General features: G+C 41.0%; 1 protein-coding gene across 1 annotated transcript in view; it reads left to right on the forward strand.

Annotated features, from left to right (window-relative positions):
• The window catches only part of LOC109878670 (metabotropic glutamate receptor 4-like), a 287,551-nt gene extending 273,914 nt beyond the window's left edge, over positions 1-13,637 (forward strand). The window contains exons 10-11 of the mRNA XM_020470908.2: positions 10,314-10,560; positions 12,679-13,637. Coding sequence (XP_020326497.1) covers positions 10,314-10,560; positions 12,679-12,728 — 297 coding nt within the window. The 3' untranslated portion in view covers positions 12,729-13,637. The remainder of the gene's footprint in view (positions 1-10,313; positions 10,561-12,678) is intronic.
• Positions 13,638-19,183: the final 5,546 nt, after the last annotated feature.

A 19,183-nucleotide genomic window follows, 5' to 3' on the forward strand; every position in this document is an offset into this window, starting at 1 on the left:
CCCATCCGAAAGACAGCACCCTACACAGGGCAGTGACCCCAATCACTGCCCTGGGGCATTGGGATATGTTTTAGACCAGAGGAAAGAGTGCCTCCTACTGGCCCTCCAACACCACTTCCAGCAGCATTTGGTCTCCCATCCAGGGACTGACCAGGACCAACCCTCCCTAGCTTCAGAAGCAAGCCAGCAGTGGTATGCAGGGTGGTATGCTGCTGGTAAGGGTAGGTAACAACACATCCGCCACACTGATCCTCAAAACGGGGGCCCCTCAGGGGTGCGTGCTCAGTCCCCTTCTGTACTCCCTGTTCACTCATGACTGCACGGCCAGGCACGATTCCAACACCATCATTAAGTTTGCTGATGACACAACAGTGGTCGGCCTGATCACCAACAATGATGAGACAGCATATATGGAGGAGGTCAGAGACCTGGCCGTATGGTGCCAGGACAACAACCTCTCCCTCAACGTGATCAAGACTAAGGATATGATTGTGGACTATAGGAAGAGGAGGACCGAGCATGCCCCCTTTCTCATCGACAGGGCAGTAGTGGAGCAGGTTGGGAGTTTCAAGTTCCTTGGTGTCCACTTCACCAACAAACTAACATGGTCCAAGCACATCAAGACAGCACTACAATACCTTTTCCCCCTCAGGAGACTGAAAAGATTTGGCATGGGTCCTCAGATCCTCAAAACGTTCTACAGTTTCACCATGGAGAGCATGACTGGTTGCATCACAGCCTGGTATGGCAACTGCTTGGCCTCCGAACGCAAGACACTACAGAGGCTACTCTCTGTTATCTCTGCATAAGTCACTTTAATAGCTCTACCTACTGTATATATATATTACGTCAATTAAATCGTTGCCCCTGCACATTGACTTTGTACCGATACCCCCTGTATATAGCCTCGCTTATGTTATTTTACTACTGCTCTTTAATTATTTGTTACTTTAAATAAATAAATAAATGTATGCATTGTTGGTTAAGGGCTTACAAGTAAGCATTTCACTGTAAGGTCTACACCGGTTTTATTCGGCACATGTGACAAGTACGATTTGATTTGATTTGAAGAGCAGAAGGACACAAGTACCTCTTCTATTACAAGAAGAGCATTCAGTGTTTTCTTAGTCTCTCTTAAATCCTGTCTGATATCATCATATTATGTTTATAACAATATAAAAATACTAGAGCACACTGAGCATAAGGATCAGTTTAAAGATGTATTTAATAAGAACAAGATAAACTAACACCAACTGCAAAAGCTCCAAATGAATATCTGATTTGATCTGAACACGGTTTATCTCTTGTAATCAGTAGCAAACAGCGATGGATATCAATAACTACTGTCTTCCAGCTGTCTTCTGCCTTGAAAGATAAAAGAGAATAGTGAAATAGAAGAGATACTTAATGTCAGCTTTTTCCAAAACAAGGTAATCCATTAGCTAGTGTGTCTTTGAATCACTAAACAGGACAGTGGAAGAAAAAATACCTTAAATGTGATGGTAAATCTTTTATTTTATCCCCCCTTTACAATCCCTCAGAACCCCAGCACTGCTAATTCAATTTGAAGACTTGAAACAAGTTATCTTATAGAGGCTTTAGATAGGAGGTGGCTTTTCTTATCACAATTATATTAGACATTCATTCATTAGTATTTCCCTCAAAAAAGTGCAGACGCTTTTGTGGAGAGATAGCGTAACTGTTATTCATTAGGAGGAGGAGAGACATGATTGCCAGGAGGCCAAAGCTCTGCTAGGTGAGAGAGAACACAGTGGCATGATGGAACGGAGACATGGTCTCTTATACTGCTGTCTGCTTTCCTTTAAACTGTATTACTGCAGCTAGATAGTATCATAGTATTATACACGTGCTCACACAGGAAACTTTGACACCTTCACAGAATCTCAAGGAGATGTAATATTCAGTTTTGAATTATTATGTTATTAGTCAGCAGTTCTTAAATAAGATATTTTGTGCTATAACATGCAGGATGTGGCATCCACAATCAATAATACTGGGCTGCAGCACACACAAACTGCCTGATTTTCAAATCAATGACAATAATGCCATGACAGATTCTTTGCACTGTTACGTCAACCATGTTCCTTTTTAAGAAATTAACATGTCAAAACAAAATAACCTGATAATCATCAAGAGTGACAGATGCAACAAAGCCTTGCGGCTGGAGATTATATGTCTTTTAGAGCAAATGAAATGCTGTTAATTGACCGCATATGTTCCCACCACCAGTTTACAGCGAGCCTCCCTGATCTGGCACTCCAAACATACTCATTCATTTGTCATCGTGTGTCAGGAGAAATGTTAAAAATGCCATGGGATTCCTACTCTATCATTCAAATGGAGACATCTGGCCTATCTATAGTGCGTGTTCACGGAACATGATGCTGGATATGGATGTCGATGTGGCACTGCTTCACCTGGAGAGGTGCTGTAAATCAGAGGCTGTCTGTCAGGTAGGGGGAGTGGGAGGCTGTCTGTCAGGTAGGGGGAGTGGGAGGCTGTCTGTCAGGTAGGGGGAGTGGGATACTGTCTGTCAGGTAGGGGGAGTGGGAGACTGTCTCTCAGGTAGGGGGAGTGGGAGGCTGTCTGTCAGGTAGGGGGAGTGGGAGGCTGTCTGTCAGGTAGGGGGAATGGGAGGCTGTCTGTCAGGTAGGGGGAGTCAGAGGCTGTCTGTCAGGTAGAAGGGTTAGGAGGCTGTCTGTCAGGTAGGGGGAGTGGGAGGCTGTCTGTCAGGTAGGGGGAGTGGGAGGCTGTCTGTCAGGTAGGGGGAGTCAGAGGCTGTCTGTCAGGTAGGGGGAGTCAGAGGCTGTCTGCCAGGTAGGGGGAGTGGGAGGCTGTCTGTCAGGTAGGGGGAGTCAGAGGCTGTCTGTCAGGTAGGGGGAGTGGCAGGCTGTCTGTCAGGTAGGGGGAGTGGGAGGAGTGGGAGAGGCGCTCTACCATGGAGTCCAAAGAGAAGGTGTCTCTCCTCATAATGGCAGTACCAGTGTGTGGGTAAATCACTGTGGATGCCAAGCCAGGGAAAAAAATGCCCAATTACATCCCATGTCAAATCAAATTAAATCAAACTTTATTTGTCACATGCGCCAAATACAACAAGTGTAGACCTTACTGTGAAATGCTTACTTATGAGCCCTTAACCAACAGTGCAGTTCAAGAAAAGTTAAGAAAATATTAACCAAATAAACTAAAGTACAAAATCGTAAAAAACGAAATAAAATAACAATAACAAGGTTATATACAGGGGGTACCGGTACCGAGTCAGTGTGTGGGGGTACAGGTTAGTTGAGGTAATTTATACATGTAGGTAGGGGTGAAGTGACTATTCGTAGACAATAAACAGTGAGTAGCAGCAGTGTACAAATCAAATGGAGGTGAGAATATTGAAATAGTAGAGATACAAAATGTGTTGTGATAATTGCGTTGTTTGCTCTATAACCTGTTAGTTCATATGCCTTGCCACCGTGATATATAGCCCTAAGGCTGAGACAATATGAAGACACAATGGCAGAATAAATTCAACAACACATTTGTTCCTAACTTCTTTTAATGGGAAACGATAAGCCAGTTAGTTAACATTAGCCTACTACATCTAGCTACATATTGAACTTCCATCCTCTTAGGCCAGGGGCACAATGTATGAATTTATGGTTATAAATTCATTATAATCAATGGCCAGTATGGAGAATTGAGTAAAACCACAAGTCCAAATCCCTATCTCTGCCTGCTACTCAGGCCCAGAAGATCTGGATAGAAAACACTCTGAAGTGTCTAAAACTGTTTGAATGATGTCTGTGAGTTTAACAGAACTTATTTGGCATTCGAAACCCCAAGGACAAACCATACAGGATTTTTTGTTGTTGTTGAGGTCACTCACTTTTCAATGGGTTTTCTATGTGGATCTAGATTTCAAAGGCACTTGCTTGCAGTTCCTATCGCTTCCACTGGATGTCAACAGCCTTTAGAAGTTGGTTGATGTTTTTCCTTCGAGAAATGAAGAAGTAGGGCTGTTCAAAACCAACAAAAGAAGCTCTTCAAAGGTAAGGCATGAATCATTATTTCTGAGTTTTGTGTTGCGCCTGGCAGGATGAAATATGATTGTCTGTGTTTGTTCGATGGGGTGCTGTCCTCAGATAATCGCATGGTTTGCTTTCGCCGTAAAGCCTTTTTGAAATCTGACACCGTGGCTGGATTATCAAGAAGTTAAGCTTTATTTTGACATATTGCATGTGTATTTTTAAGAATGTTAAATATTTATCATTCTGTAGTTTGAATTTGGCGCCCTGTACTTTCACTGGATGTTGGTCAGGTGGGAAGGTAGAGTCCCATCTAGCCTAGAGAGGCTAGCTAGTAACCGGAGGACAACAACACAACAAGGTGCAACTATTAAAACATTTTTTTGTCAATGATGTTTGGCTTGATGTGATGTAATTGTTGTGAGGCCAAATCCAAGCTAGCTTCCGTTTTTGGTGCGCCAGGACCATTCATAGTTGACCGCACTTAGTTTAGCTCAACACTGATTGGCTTCCATTGCATTCAATGCTACAGGCGGCAAGACTATCATACTCTTTTTGACCAGACAGCATCAGATAGATGGGCTACATGTACGGAGACAGAGAGGTGCTGTTTCACTCGCTCGGATGCTTTCTCCGGTAGGAGATACATTCAGCCTCTTGCGGAGTGAAGGGAAATGATGAAATACAGAGAAACAAAATATAAATTACTATACAATATGTTTTTACATTTTTTTATTGGTCAATTTTATTTGTGATACCTGTCTTCCCTTGGCACCCATAAATACACGGATGCACACAATTCCAACACAATCCGCCACTTTAGGAAGAGCTGCCATTATGGTGCTTGTGAGTGGTTCTGTCCATCTCTTTTATGTTATGTATTTTTCATTATTCTCTTGACATTGTTTTTTGTTGTTGTCTCTGGGCTGCTAAGAGAGTAGGTTAGTTCAACAGAATCAGATAACACGCTGTGATGTTATGTGTCCATATACTGTTATGCAGGGTCAGACACAGTTCTCACCACGCCACCTGCAGAAAGAGAGCGATAGACAGAGCAATCAGACAGAGCACTCTGCTTTGGGTTGTTGTTGGTTTTTCATAGATAAACAACATTAGTCATTGAGCAGCTGTCCCAGAGGCCCAATAGAACATCATGAGGATCAATGGGACAGCGCACAGATGCCTGGATACGATCTAAGATTTCACAGTGGTTTCATCAGCTACAAGATGCAAGCCCTTTGTTTGTGAAGTTGTTGACCTGTGCATTCCTAGCGGGAGAGTAGGGCATTGGACAAGAAGCTAATCAAGGCCAAAACATTGCAGTCTCTTTGTAAATCACGTTCTCCAGCAACAGCACATTAGTGTCCCCGAGGGCAATAAACTGTTATTGGCTTAATTAGACTATAATCACAGTTAGTTTTGATACAATAAGATATGACTGCACAGTATGTTCCCATGCTACTCTAAGTAACCATGCGAGGCTATGAAATCCCTCGACAACTAAAATATAGAAATTACATTGAAATTAATAATATCCTGTCATTTTGAATGTGCCATACTGTACTATGAATAAAACCATAGAACCAGCATGTTTTCTCATTGAAAGTGTTTTTTTTTCAGAACTAGCATGTTATCCAGCCTGCTAAAGAAATACAGGTCCGTAGAAGTCATATGTTCTATGTGTGCAGGTCTTCTAATAGCACTGTTCCAATATGGAAGTTCATAGATTGTTCAAGCACATTCCTCGTCGACGCTCAGTCCCCTTTTTTATGGTTCTCTCTTTCACTCATTAGTGTTACAGTGTGGTGTCTGTCTGAGGCATGCATCGGCTCGGGCCTGCACTGTCGATGACGCAGTTATGAGTGGTGTGTGCACCTTTACCATCCTACCTCTGTATGCTGCTCTGAACGTGCTGAGGCAGAGGCAGATTAAGAAGAAGTACAGGCTAATGATCCAGCCAGTCTACTGAGCCAAGTCACAGTCGGAATATTGATTTTATCTGGTTTTGCTCTGATTTACACTCACAGTCCTATGGTGGACAGTTGATTTTAGGCTTATTCAACAAAACTAAAATGCCAAACCATAATCCAAATATTCAGATTCTACAGTGATCGGATTCTAATATTTAACTCTGCATTATAAACTGGGTGGTTCGAGCCCTGAATGCTGATTGGTTGACAGCTGTGTTATATCCGACTGTATACAACAGGTATGACAAAACATTAATCTTTACTGCTCTAATTACGTTGGAAACTAGTTTATAAGAGCAATAAGGCACCTCAGGGATTTATGGTATATGGCCAATATACCATGGCTAACGGTTGTATACAGGCACTCCGCGTTGCGTCGTGCGGGGGTTTCAAAACAAATCAGATTTTATTTTATTTGTCACATACGCCAAATATAACATCTGTAGACCTTAATGTGAAATGCTGACTTACAAGCCCTTAAACAACAATGCAGTTCAAGAAATAGAGTTAAGAAAATATTTACTAAAGTACATAAAAATGGAACACAATAAAATGATATAACAATAACGAGGCTATAACAGGGGGTACCGGTGCTGAGTCAATGTGCCGGGGTACAGGTTAGTCAAGGTGGTTTGGGGTCAAGGGACTATGCATAGATAATTAACAGTGAGTAGCTGTTTTGCTTCATTTGAGGATGGCATGCATGGGATGGACATAGAAGTATTCCTGTCTTCAAAGTCAGCTACAGTTGACTCCATGTCTGATGAATGCAAACTGGGTGTAATTACAATGCAGTTTACTAGAGTAGCAGGAATTAGAGGCCTAACATTTGAAATGCTTTCCCCTCCGGACACGATATGCATAAATATACAGACCGAACCGACCCGAGGTCAACTAGATATGTTCCAAATAGACTTGGTCGAATCCAGATCTGATCCGAGTCAATTATTTTACTACTTTATTATCCAGAACTGATAAAGTGCAAGGGAGAGGAGGGAAGGACGTAATCACGTACAGGTGGATCTGTGAAGATCTCTTGTAGAAATTTCCAGGTGAACAAAATTACACATTTATAACATCAGTGTTACATCAGCTGTTACAGAGTTATGAACCAGAGTTGTGAACCAGGGTTGTGAACTAGGGTTATGAACCCTGGACCTATCACGTTTTAGGGAAGACCCAGATGCAGACAGTGTTGAAGTAACAAAAGTGTATTACCAGAATAGGGGCAGGCAAAACGACAAGTCAAGGGCAGGCAGAGGTCAGTAATCCAGATCAGAGTCAAAAGGTACAGAACGGCGGGTAGTCTCAGGGTCAGGGCAGGCAGAATGGTCAAAACCGGGAAAACTAGAAAACAGGAAGAAAATTGAAAAACAGGAGCAAGGGGGAAAATGCTGGTAGGCTTGATAGACAAAACGTACTGGCAACAGACAAACAGAGAACACAGATATAAATACACTGGGGATAATTGGGAAGAGACACGACACCTCGAGGGGGGTGGAGACAAGCACAGATCAGGGTGTGACAGAAGAAGAGTTATGAACCAGGGTTACAAGCCAGGATTATGAACTAGGGTTATGAACTAGGGTAATGAACCAGGGTTATGAACCAGGGTTATAAACCAAGGTTATGAACCAGGGTTATAAACCAGGGTTATAAACCAGGGTTATGAACTAGGGTTATGAACCAGGGTTATGAACCAGGGTTATAAACCAGGGTTATGAACCAGTCAAATACAATAAAGTGATCACAGAAGTCAAATGATCATCAGTACTCAGTGACTTCACACAGTAGTAATCACATTGGATAATTCTAGACTTACAGATGTAAACTACTCAACCAAGCATTGTACTAGCCTGGTGTTAATATGGTGCTAAAATACAGTGGCTTCAGAAAGTTTTCATACTTATTCTACATTTTGTTGTGTTACAACCTGAATTCAAAATGGATTACATATTTGTATTTACTCACGCACCCAATACCACATAATGACAAGGTGAAAACACGTTTTTAGAGATCTTTGCAAATGTATTGATAATGAAATACAGAAATATCGAATTTACATAAGTATTCACACCTCTAGGTCAATACATGTTAGAATCACCCTTGGCAGAGATTACAGCTGTGAGTCTTTCTGGTTAAGTCTCTAAGAGCACACCTGGATTGTACAATATTTGCACATTATTCTTATTAAAAATCTTGAAGCTCAGTCAAATTGGTTGTTGATCATTGCTAGATCTTGCCATAGATTTTCAAGACGAAATGAGAATGAAAATTTGTCTCAGAGTGTCTGCTGGAAAGCAAACTGAACTCGGTTTTCCTACAGGATTTTGCCTGTTCTTAGCCTGTTCCATTTATTTTTATCAAGAGAAAAACTCCCTAGTCCTTGCTGATGACAAGCAAACCCATAACATGATGCAGCCACCACCATGCCTGAAAATATGAAGAGTGGTAGTCATGTGTTGTGTTGTATTTGCCCGGTTTTGCAGTTTTATTGTAGCACCTTATTGCAAACAGGATGCATGTTCTGGAATATTTTTTTATTCTGTTCAGGCAACCTTCTTTTCACCCTGTCTTTAGTTCAGTATTGTGGAGTAACCACAACGTTGTTGATCCATCCTCAGTTTTCTCCTATCACAGTCATTAAACTCTGTAACTGTTTTAAAGTCACCATTGGCCTCATGGTGAAATCCATTGGCCTCATGGTGAAATCCATGAGCGGTTTCCTTCCTCTCCGGCAACTGATTTAGAAAGGAAGCCTGTATATTTGTAGTGACTGGGTGTATTGATACACCATCCAAAGTGTAATTAATATCTTAACCATGCTCAAAGGGATAGTCAATGTCTGTGAGAGACTCTACCACCGCCGGCTTCTGCTCCTTCAACCCTGCATCCACCATCCCCTATGAGAGAGAGAGAGAATAACAACACAGACCCACTAGCAGAGGGTCACGTCTGGGGAAGGTACACTATGTTGATGAAACAACAGCAGGGATTTTATTTTCTGGGTTAGATAGCTGGCTAGAGAGAAAGGTCTGGTCAAACCGAGCAGATTGTTATTATAATGGTGATCTCTCAGTCAAATCCAATATTTACAGGTTAACACACTATTGGGATTTATGTTTGTTTTGGGTTGGGTCATACAATATCATGCTGTGGATTCACCTTGGTCTATACCATTTTATATCATCCCAACCTTTAATTACTTTCACCTGATCGGGTCAGGTGATCAGTATTTGTAACAATGTAGACATTACAATTCCTGCAAGCCTGTCCCTCCCCTTTAATGTTCTCAATAAGCTAGCCTAATTAACACAGCTCTGCTTAGCAAACACTTCAAGTGGAGTGAGTTAGACTGCTGATCAGCAAGGCCCTCCCCCGTGATTCACAATGTTCAGCCATGGATAAATATTTCATGAGGTTGTTTCCTTTGTATAGAGTAGCATGTATGATGGAGTCAAAATAGACTGGTGTTTTGAAATTGCCGTGAGTTCCATGTTAAAACTAGCACTGCAAAAAATGCAACAAAAGTATCTTGGTCTGATGCACTGTGGTGGTGGGGAGTAGGGTGGGGTGTTATGAAGAAAGTATGTTGATTTAATAAACAGTGTTATGGACTAGCCTTTGTGCTCGGCCCTCCTACCAACAAATTAACTTTAGTAATAATTTACTTGCCTAATGTGCATTGTAACTAATCATAGTGATACGCCACATACATGGTTTATATGTTCTAGTAAATGAGCTTCTTACACAATAACATTGGTGAGGAGCAAGGCTTTGACATGTATTCAATGATATCAGTTCTGTCCTTCACAAACCTTGTCCATCTCTTTGTGAATGACATACGCCAAGGACAAACTGACAGAAGTATTTCAACCTCAGTAGTCAACAAGGCTTGACGTGAACATTAACATCGACAGTAAACCACCAGGGATGAACATTAACATCTACAGTGAACCACCAGGGATGAACATTAACATCTACATTAAACCACCAGGGATGAACATTAACATCTATAGGAAACCACCAGGGATGAACATTAACATCTACAGTAAACCACCAGGGATGAACATGTAGAATAGAGGCCTTCATGGGTCCAAAATGTTGGGGGTATTCGGGTACAGGTGGATCCGTGAAGACCTCTAGGAATGTGGTAATAGCTGTCAATACTTAGTGCTCTTTATTGCCTTTGGGCAGGGAATACAGCCAGCAGATTCCAGATGTCGCTTACATTAACCCTAACCCCATCCTTACCCTTAAAATAATTTTGAGCCACATCTAACTCAATCTCCTTGACATTACTTTACAGATGTACATCCAGACCACCACTCTGACCATCTCCGTGAGTCTGAGTGCCTCTGTCTCTCTGGGGATGCTCTACTTGCCCAAGGTCTACGTGATCCTCAGGCACCCGGAGCAGAACGTGCCCAAACGCACACGCAGCCTTAAGGCCATGGTCACTGCCACCACCATGTCCAACAAGTTCAACCCCAAGGCCAGCCTACGTCCCAATGGAGAGGCCAAGACTGAGCTGTCTGAGAGCCTGGAAACACAAGGTGAGTAAAAAGGTGAAGACTTACAGTATGTATGCTATATACTGTACATGCTAGAATTAGCTGAGCGGATCCTTGTGTTTGTGTTTAATGTTTCTAAGATTAATTTAGTCCTTCAGGTGCTGTAAATCACATAAATAATTTGGTCTAAGAGGTAGAAGGTAGAAAGCACAGTATCAATTCATTATTTACAAGCCACCTCATGCCGTTGTTATTTTACACTTCAATGGATTTAGGAAATTGGCTGCCATTGTTTTCATTTTAAGTCTGTTTGTGAGTTGGGGGAGATCTTAAAACATTCCCTGATATGCTCAAGTACTCCACTGTGTGTAGGTCACAAAGAAGGGCATCAGTACTATTACACTAGCTACCTTATTATAATGGACCTATTGTGTTTCATTTAACGTATTAGATCCCATTTAAATTCTTGTTATACACTGTCTACAACAACCATGTTTTATTTTCTAATTGCAATGCACTGAGTTGATTCTCACAGATAAACACTTGTGCTCAATATGGTGATCAGGAATCTACGTTTCCTTTTTTCACTGTTTGGCTCAGATTTGTGGCACTGTTCAAAGTGTTCAAAGCCATGTGTAATTAATTGAGAGGCAAATGACTTACCTTTCTGAACCAGCTGAAATTCTCGCTGTCTAAGTCCATCTCACTCTAATTTCAATAGCAATCAAAATGCTTGGTGGTTTCTGGGACAGACTCAGGCTTTATACATCTGTGGTAAATAATGACTTCAACCATTGACTCAGCAGAAATTACTCAGGTGATGGCCAAAAGAGTCACACACCTGACCGGCTTGCCTCCCAGAGAAAAGAAAATGAGGTCTGAGTCGGTCTGTCAACAGAGATAGAATACCTATTTGTGGACAAATCTTAATGACGCACGCATATCAATGTGATTCAATGTTCCCTGAGACCTACAGTATTTTTGGGATTATTTAGCCCCTGCAATATTTCTTCCACCAATAACAAAACTACAGTGATGTGGGGATATTGTCCCCAAAAAATACATTGTGGACAAAATACTTGTGTTTATAAAGAATGCAACATTGTAAATATTTGATAAAAAATGTCTATAAGGATGCTGAGCATGGACATGCGTTACAGAACATCGACATATAGGCCTATATCCTAAAATACATTTATTTGGTTTAATAACAACAACAGCTACATTAAGCCACACAGTAACACAATAAATGAGAAGAGTAAAGACAGAGATTCAATAACCAGCATCCGATCCTTGTCCTGGGCCAACCTGAGGACAACTAGACCCATTCCGTATAGACCTGGTCGGATCCACATCCCATCTGAGTGGGGGGCTCCCGAGTGACGCAGCGGTCTAAGGCAGTGCATCTCAGTGCAAGCAGGCGTCACTACAGACCCTGGTATGATTCCAAGCGGTATCACAAATGGCCGTGATTGGGCGGCGCACAATTCACCCATGTTAAGGTTTGGCTGGGGTCGGCCGTAAATAAGATTTTTTCTTAACTGACTTGCCTAGTTAAATAAAGGTAAAAAAACAATGCAAAGGTATTTAAATAAGCACCATTTTTCATTGTCAGGGTCATTGCCAGTGTGGACACAGCATGATGTAATTGAAAAATTCCTGTCTCCCTGACCAGCTGACATTAGTAGCAGGGACGGTAGGATTTATACGCAGAGGATCAGCCAACACGGTCTAGGGAAACAACTGGATGGTCAAAGCCTTATTACCCAGTAGACAGACAGGGGATAGGAGGTGGAGGTCTGGGGAGACAACTGGATGGTCGAAGCCTTATTACCCAGAAGACAGACAGTGGATAGGAGGTGGAGGTCTGGGGAGACAACTGGATGGTCGAAGCCTTATTACCCAGTAGACAGACAGGGGAAAAGAGGTGGAGGTCTGGGGAGACAACTGGATGGTCGAAGCCATATTACCCAGAAGACAGACAGTGGATAGGAGGTGGAGGTCTGGGGAGACAACTGGATGGTCGAAGCCATATTACCCATTAGACAGACAGGGGATAGGAGGTGAACACTACTTCTTTTGCCCAGTGTATACAGTACTGTAGTAACTGTGACGTACCGCTGGCCTTCTCTGTGTTGTTCGCTTCTTCTTCTCTTTCAGCTTTCGCCACAAAGCAGACATACATCAGCTACAGCAACCATGTCATCTAGGAGAGGAAGGCCGTCGTCGTTGTTCTGGATGGTCACCTCATGGCGGGTGAAAATGTTCTTATGCACTGGAATGAAATGGGAAAGAGAGGAAGAAAATGGACATGGGACATGTTGTGAGGATCACTAAAGGATTTCCCAGGGAATAGTCATAATAAAGGAAAGAGAGAACACAGAGATGCAGCGAGGGCCTCCAAGGGCCCAACAGAACAGATACAGTATAATGGTGATGCTCCATCTTGACGGCCATGACAGACAAGGCCAACACTTCCCCCCTGGCAGAGACCGGAGAGGATATGATGCGGGATGAGGCTTCTCCTCCCTTCTCGTTGTTTGCATTGCAGCTTTATTCTCTCTCTCTCTCTCTCTCTCTCTCTCTCTCTCTCTCTCTCTCTCTCTCTCTCTCTCTCTCTCTCTTTTTTTTCTTATCTTATCTTGAGCCGACCGGACTGACATGCAATCCAATTGAAAGAATCTGTTCAGGTGTATGCCATGCAAGGTTGTAGTCTGCCAGTGTTCTCAACAATAAGGGACATTGCTCTCAATGCTTCAGGAAGTTGCAGAGCCACCAGGATGAGAGTAATCAGTCTTTCATTTCAAGGAGGATTTTAAGTTACATAATTGTTTTTTTGTTGTTTTGTTAAAGGTATTCCAGTTTAAAAAGAAAATACTGGATGAAAGAAACCATTCCAACAATGCAGGATAATTGTACGCCATCATATTTTTGTTGTTTTTGCCTTCATTGAGTTGACCCAAAAAATTATAATGATGTTGACAAAAAAATAATATGGTCATTACTGATTTTGAGCATGCCAGTTTGAACATCCTGTGTTGTGTTGTAAAAAAAATATTTGGAATGCGTTCAAACTCTGTTGCAGTGTCGTTTCTATTATATGTCAATTCCAAACTGGTGAAGGTCTAGTGAGTGATCTTTGTTTCTTTGTGTGAGGCCCTGATCTGTGTTACCAGCTAACCAAAGGCTACCACTGTCCTCTGCCCACTTTGCCCATACTTTAATACTGTAACTCCAGACTAAAACAAAGAGTCTCTCAGTACAAATAGAGAGGTGTTATGGTGGACTGAACACAGAGGTGCAGAATGCCTCAAGATAAAAATTTAACATTCAAAATCTGTGCATTTGACTAAATATTAGCACTTCACTCCACATAATGTTTTCATGGGCAATAACCTTCAATCTAGATAACAACACAAAACAAATTATAAGGCTAGAGAAATGTATCGACCAATATCACCAATACAATCAACACCAAAACATGTCGGAGAGTAAGCATGGAGTACCAATCCCCAAAAGAATATGAGACTCCTTGATGGACACATACGATTTATGCTTTTCACCACTCGGAATGGTAAGTGTAAAAAGCGACTTGCTAAAGTCGATAAACGATAAACTGGGCATACTTGAACTAGTCAGTAAAGATATAAAGCAATTGAAGGCGAGCCGCGAGATCAGTGACGAAAAAGAAAGAAACAAACAAGCTAAAAGTACAGTCAAATACAATTGAAACGGACGTTAAAGAACTTAAAAAGGAGAACATGTTTCTGAGACGAGCCTTACTTGAAATACAGACTAGATCTATGAGAGCAAATCTGGTACTTACTTGTATCAAAGAAAAAGAGGGTGAAGATCCTGAAAGTGTGATGAAATAATTATGTCTTGAAGAGCTACAGATCCCAGGCGATACTGTTAAAAAAATCAAACTCTAACGTGTACACCGTTTAGGACAGAGAGGACAGAGATATAAGCACCCAATCATTGCCAAATTTGCATTCTTCCAAAATAAAATAAATGTTAAAAGCCTAGGTGGAAGACTCACTGGCACGAAAATAGACATGAATGATCAGTTCCCGAAGGAAATTGCAGGACGGCGTAGTTTATCTCGTCGTCGATAAACTGTATATTGATAACCAATTGTTCCGTGCCATCAAGACTACTCCATGGCTATTCTAAATATTACAAAGTTCCCATAAAGGAGTCCAATAACGGAACATCCAATACTATCCATGGTAAGGGTTGTAATACATTTTTTTGGAAACTAGTCTCTCAGGCTGCAATAGGCCCTATAGTGAGATACCATCGATGACCCCCATCCATTTCCAGCAGCTATCCTACCGGTCACACAAAGGTACAGCTAAGTTGTACAGATCCAAATCCATTAAATGGGGAGTAAAGTATCCCCAGGGGAGTATGCCACACAGTAGTCATGCACCCAAGATGATATCCATAATGGATAAAAGAGTGGTTTTATGTGGTAAAACAAAAGACTAATTAATAAATAAATAAATAATCCCTGAGGACTGTGTCCTGTTTTGCAAAATGCTTCAGCGATATACTAGTATACTATATGACCTCAAGCTACAGAAAGGAATCTACTCAAGACAAAATGCCAAAGGATCCAGTAGTCCTTTCAGCCGCCATCAGTTCTCTGAATAAATACATCAGAAGTGGTTGCTGTAAAACTGAACAGTCCTTTAGTTTATTTTATATTGTGAGGTGATTTGTGATGTGAACTCAACGCTGCTTTTCCATTAACCTCTGTATTACTAAAATAATAAAATAACATGAGTGCTGACCAAATGAAATGGCAAGTTAATGTACGTTATTAAATAGATTGATGATGTCCGCTTTTATGTCTTGACAAATCTAAAAAGGGAAAAATGTAAACAAAAAAGAAACAGTGCCTGGGTATCTGACTACGTATTTGTAAAACCTATTGAAAAGTAATGAAGTGTGTGGAGCATGTCCATTTAAAAAAAAAAATACAAAATCACATTTCTAATAAAATTAAAATTACAAGCTTCTCTTCTTTCTTTCAAAATTGTTCTCTCTTACAGTATTGCATTTTTATGACCTAAAGTGTCAGTAGGTCAGAACGGGGAAACAGTAAATAAATAATTGAGCGTAAAGCGTCAGTAGGTCAGAATGTGGAAACCGTAAAGTAAAATTTGAGTGTAATGTGCAACATTTACCCGTTCTGTATGAGAGAGGAGAGGAGGCCTTGCTCCACTGGTCTGGCTTGTCAGAAAGAGAGGAAGGGAGAGGGAGAGGGAGAGAGAGGGACATAGAAAGAGATGGAGGGAAGGAAAGAGTGAGGGAAGAAGAGCCAACAGGACTGACCTGACTGTCTCGGAGAGGGCAACAGAGGGTAGAAGCGATGTCATTAGTTTAGAAGCAAGAAGTTCAGGAGGTATCAGGACATTAACTGGTAAAATAACTTCACTATTTGGCAAGGACCAAAATAACAATGTGGTATAACAGCAAATTACCATTTTATAAAGAATCTATAAACTAAACAGTTTCATAAACTTGTTAACTCCATTATAAGTCATTTTAAGTAAATGCTAATGTAAAGTGTTACCGAAAAAGGATTTGTTGACAATGTTATCTATCACAAAAAAAAGTTGAATTAGAGGGACAACAAATCCTGTTAGTTGGTTTGTTTCTCATTACTTGTGAGAGACGTTGTTGACCCCTTTATCCTTTGATACAACTGCCACACCTCCTGTGATGATGCATGGTACATGTCTGTGTGTGCAAATGTGTGTGTGTGTGTGTGTGTGTGTGTGTGTGTGCGTGTGCGTGTGTGTGTGTGTGTGTGTGTGTGTGTGTGTGTGTGTGTGTGTGTGTGTGTGTGTGTGTGTGTGTGTGTGCGTGTGCGTGTGTGTGTGTGTGTGTGTGTGCGTGTGCGTGTGGCTATGACAAAAGAAGAGCAAACTAAAGAAAGAAAGAGGATGATGAACACCAATTAATAACAGAGGAATGAAAGAAAGAAAGATCATCAACTTGACAAGAAAGACAATGACTTCCATCGTCAGCTTGGTTGTGTTGACATAATTGCTTTAATAATAGCATCACAGGGGAACAGAATTGGTGGTGGAAAACAAGCAATTATTTCAAATGAATGGTTAGTAGGCCATATTTTTATACTTCAATCCATGGCCCCTGCAGTGGTAATGTCCAGCATTGAGAGTCTATTCATCTCGAGCCTTCAGAATGATTGCCCCTCAATTAGGCAACAGAAGCCAGAAAAATAAGAGTATCACAGTCTCATATTGCTAAATTCATGTTATTTGTACACTGGAATATAGCTGAAATTGTGTGCAATAGCATAAGGTGCCATCTAAACACCATCACCCTCAAACGCTATAGCCTACTTAAGGTGTGAGAGAGCAATGCCTGTGTCTTTTACCTCCTAGTATTCAGATCACAACAAACTGCATTTTCTAATGAACTCAATTAAACACATTGCTCACAACACATGAAAAACCAAATAATCATTGTTCACATATTCAATAGACTGAAAATGATAAGGTTTTAATTAATGTACAAATAGATGACTAACACAATTTTAAAGGCAACATGTTTTTTCAACAAAAACAAGCTGGAATACAAGGTCAGAGAAAAACATTAGTGACTAAACCGACTCAAAACCACTAAATGCAGGACTTCCCTCGTTGCCACAGGGAACAATGTGTTTAAAATAGATGAATACATGACAACATTTTACTTGAGCATCTGGATGTTTTTTTGCTTCAATAAGTCTCAATCTGAAAGCCTGCCATTTTAAATAAACTCAAGTGTATTTAGGACAATTTCATCCGCTGTTGCAAAGTAATAGCGAAGAAAATGTGTATTCTGTCAAAATATGACAGTCCGACCATTCTACTGTGAAAAAGCACTGAGGAGTTCAATGCAATCCTCTGAACTGTGTAATTGCAGATTGAGTAATACACTTGCTTTGATTGAAGTTGAGATGTTTAAGCCCATGAATCATATAGTATATGGCACTGATGAGTCTGTAATGGACAGTTAATGAAGACACCAGTAGTAATTGACATCCATATAGTTGATCTAAAGATCTGTTAGTGAATCCACCAGAAGACACACCATACCAAACAACAGCTAACAGACCATCTTTCAGATCCACATATATTAGTTAGATTTCTTCATGTGTGGCAGGATTCCCAACCCTGTCAAAACATCATTCCACAGCAGACGGGACACAGAGAAGAATCACTGAAAATCTTTTTCTGACAGATTATTCCTGCAAGTATGAGGCCTCCATGCGTCATCCATGCATCACATTTGCATCCATCCGTAAGAGAACATTGGGGTGTAATATATTCCATAGATAACTTGAACACGCTGGCCAAGATGTGGGACACTTGAACATTTCCAACAATAGAGTAGGTGGTGAAAATCATTTAAATAGTTGACTGACTTCAACGATGCCATCAAAGGCAATTATGATTATACACTTTGTGTTTGTGTCTGATTCATGAGCTTGTGTAGTTGAAGGGCATTTCTTATTTACAATTTTCTTATCAGTTCACTGTCTGCCAGCCCACAATACTGCCACCTCCCATGACAGAATGAGTACAACCAATAGACACAGCTACAGGAAACAAATGTTCATTGCGTTGTGCACTAATACACAGTACAGAGACCTGGGCATTGTAGCATTGTTTGTCTCCTTACGAGTCCTGGGTTCCCTCTACTGTGGTGCAGTGTACTGTCTGCATAGCCTCAAACAAACAGCTCTGTCCTGTCCTTGTCCTGCTTGCTCTCCTCTCCTGTGAAAACCAGGCGTTGCTTTTCAAGAGGAGAGCCACACAGGCTCTTTTAAAAGCTTAACAGCATTCTGTTGGGGACTGCGTACCCGGAAATGACGTGGCTTCTTGCTTTACAAAGGGGATTGTCAGAAACCTCAAATAAAATATATTCCATTCAGGATCTTCTTACGTCTACACTTAGTGTACAATTAAAAATATATATATTTCACCTTTATTTAACCAGGTAGGATAGTTGAGAACACCTTTATTTAACCAGGTAGGATAGTTGAGAACACCTTTATTTAACCAGGTAGGATAGTTGAGAACACCTTTATTTAACCAGGTAGGATAGTTGAGAACACCTTTATTTAACCAGGTAGGATAGTTGAGAACACCTTTATTTAACCAGGTAGGATAGTTGAGAACACCTTTATTTAACCAGGTAGGATAGTTGAGAACACCTTTATTTAACCAGGTAGGATAGTTGAGAACACCTTTATTTAACCAGGTAGGATAGTTGAGAACACCTTTATTTAACCAGGTAGGATAGTTGAGAACACCTTTATTTAACCAGGTAGGATAGTTGAGAACAAGTTTACTGCGACCTGGCCAAAATAAATCAAAGCAGTGTGACACAAACAACAACACAGAGTTACACATGGAATAAACAAACATGCAGTCAATAATACAATAGAAAAATCTATATACAGTGTGTGCAAATGAGGTAGGATAAGGGAGGTAAGGCAATAAATAGGCCATAGTGGCAAAATAATTACAATATAGCAATTAAACACTGGAGTGAATGATGTGCAGAAGATGAGTGTGCAAGTAGAGATACTGGGGTGCAAAGGAGCAAGATAAATCAAATAAATAACAGTACGGGGGAT

The sequence above is a fragment of the Oncorhynchus kisutch genome, linkage group LG1, assembly GCF_002021735.2.
Source record: "Oncorhynchus kisutch isolate 150728-3 linkage group LG1, Okis_V2, whole genome shotgun sequence".
Taxonomy (NCBI): domain Eukaryota; kingdom Metazoa; phylum Chordata; class Actinopteri; order Salmoniformes; family Salmonidae; genus Oncorhynchus; species Oncorhynchus kisutch.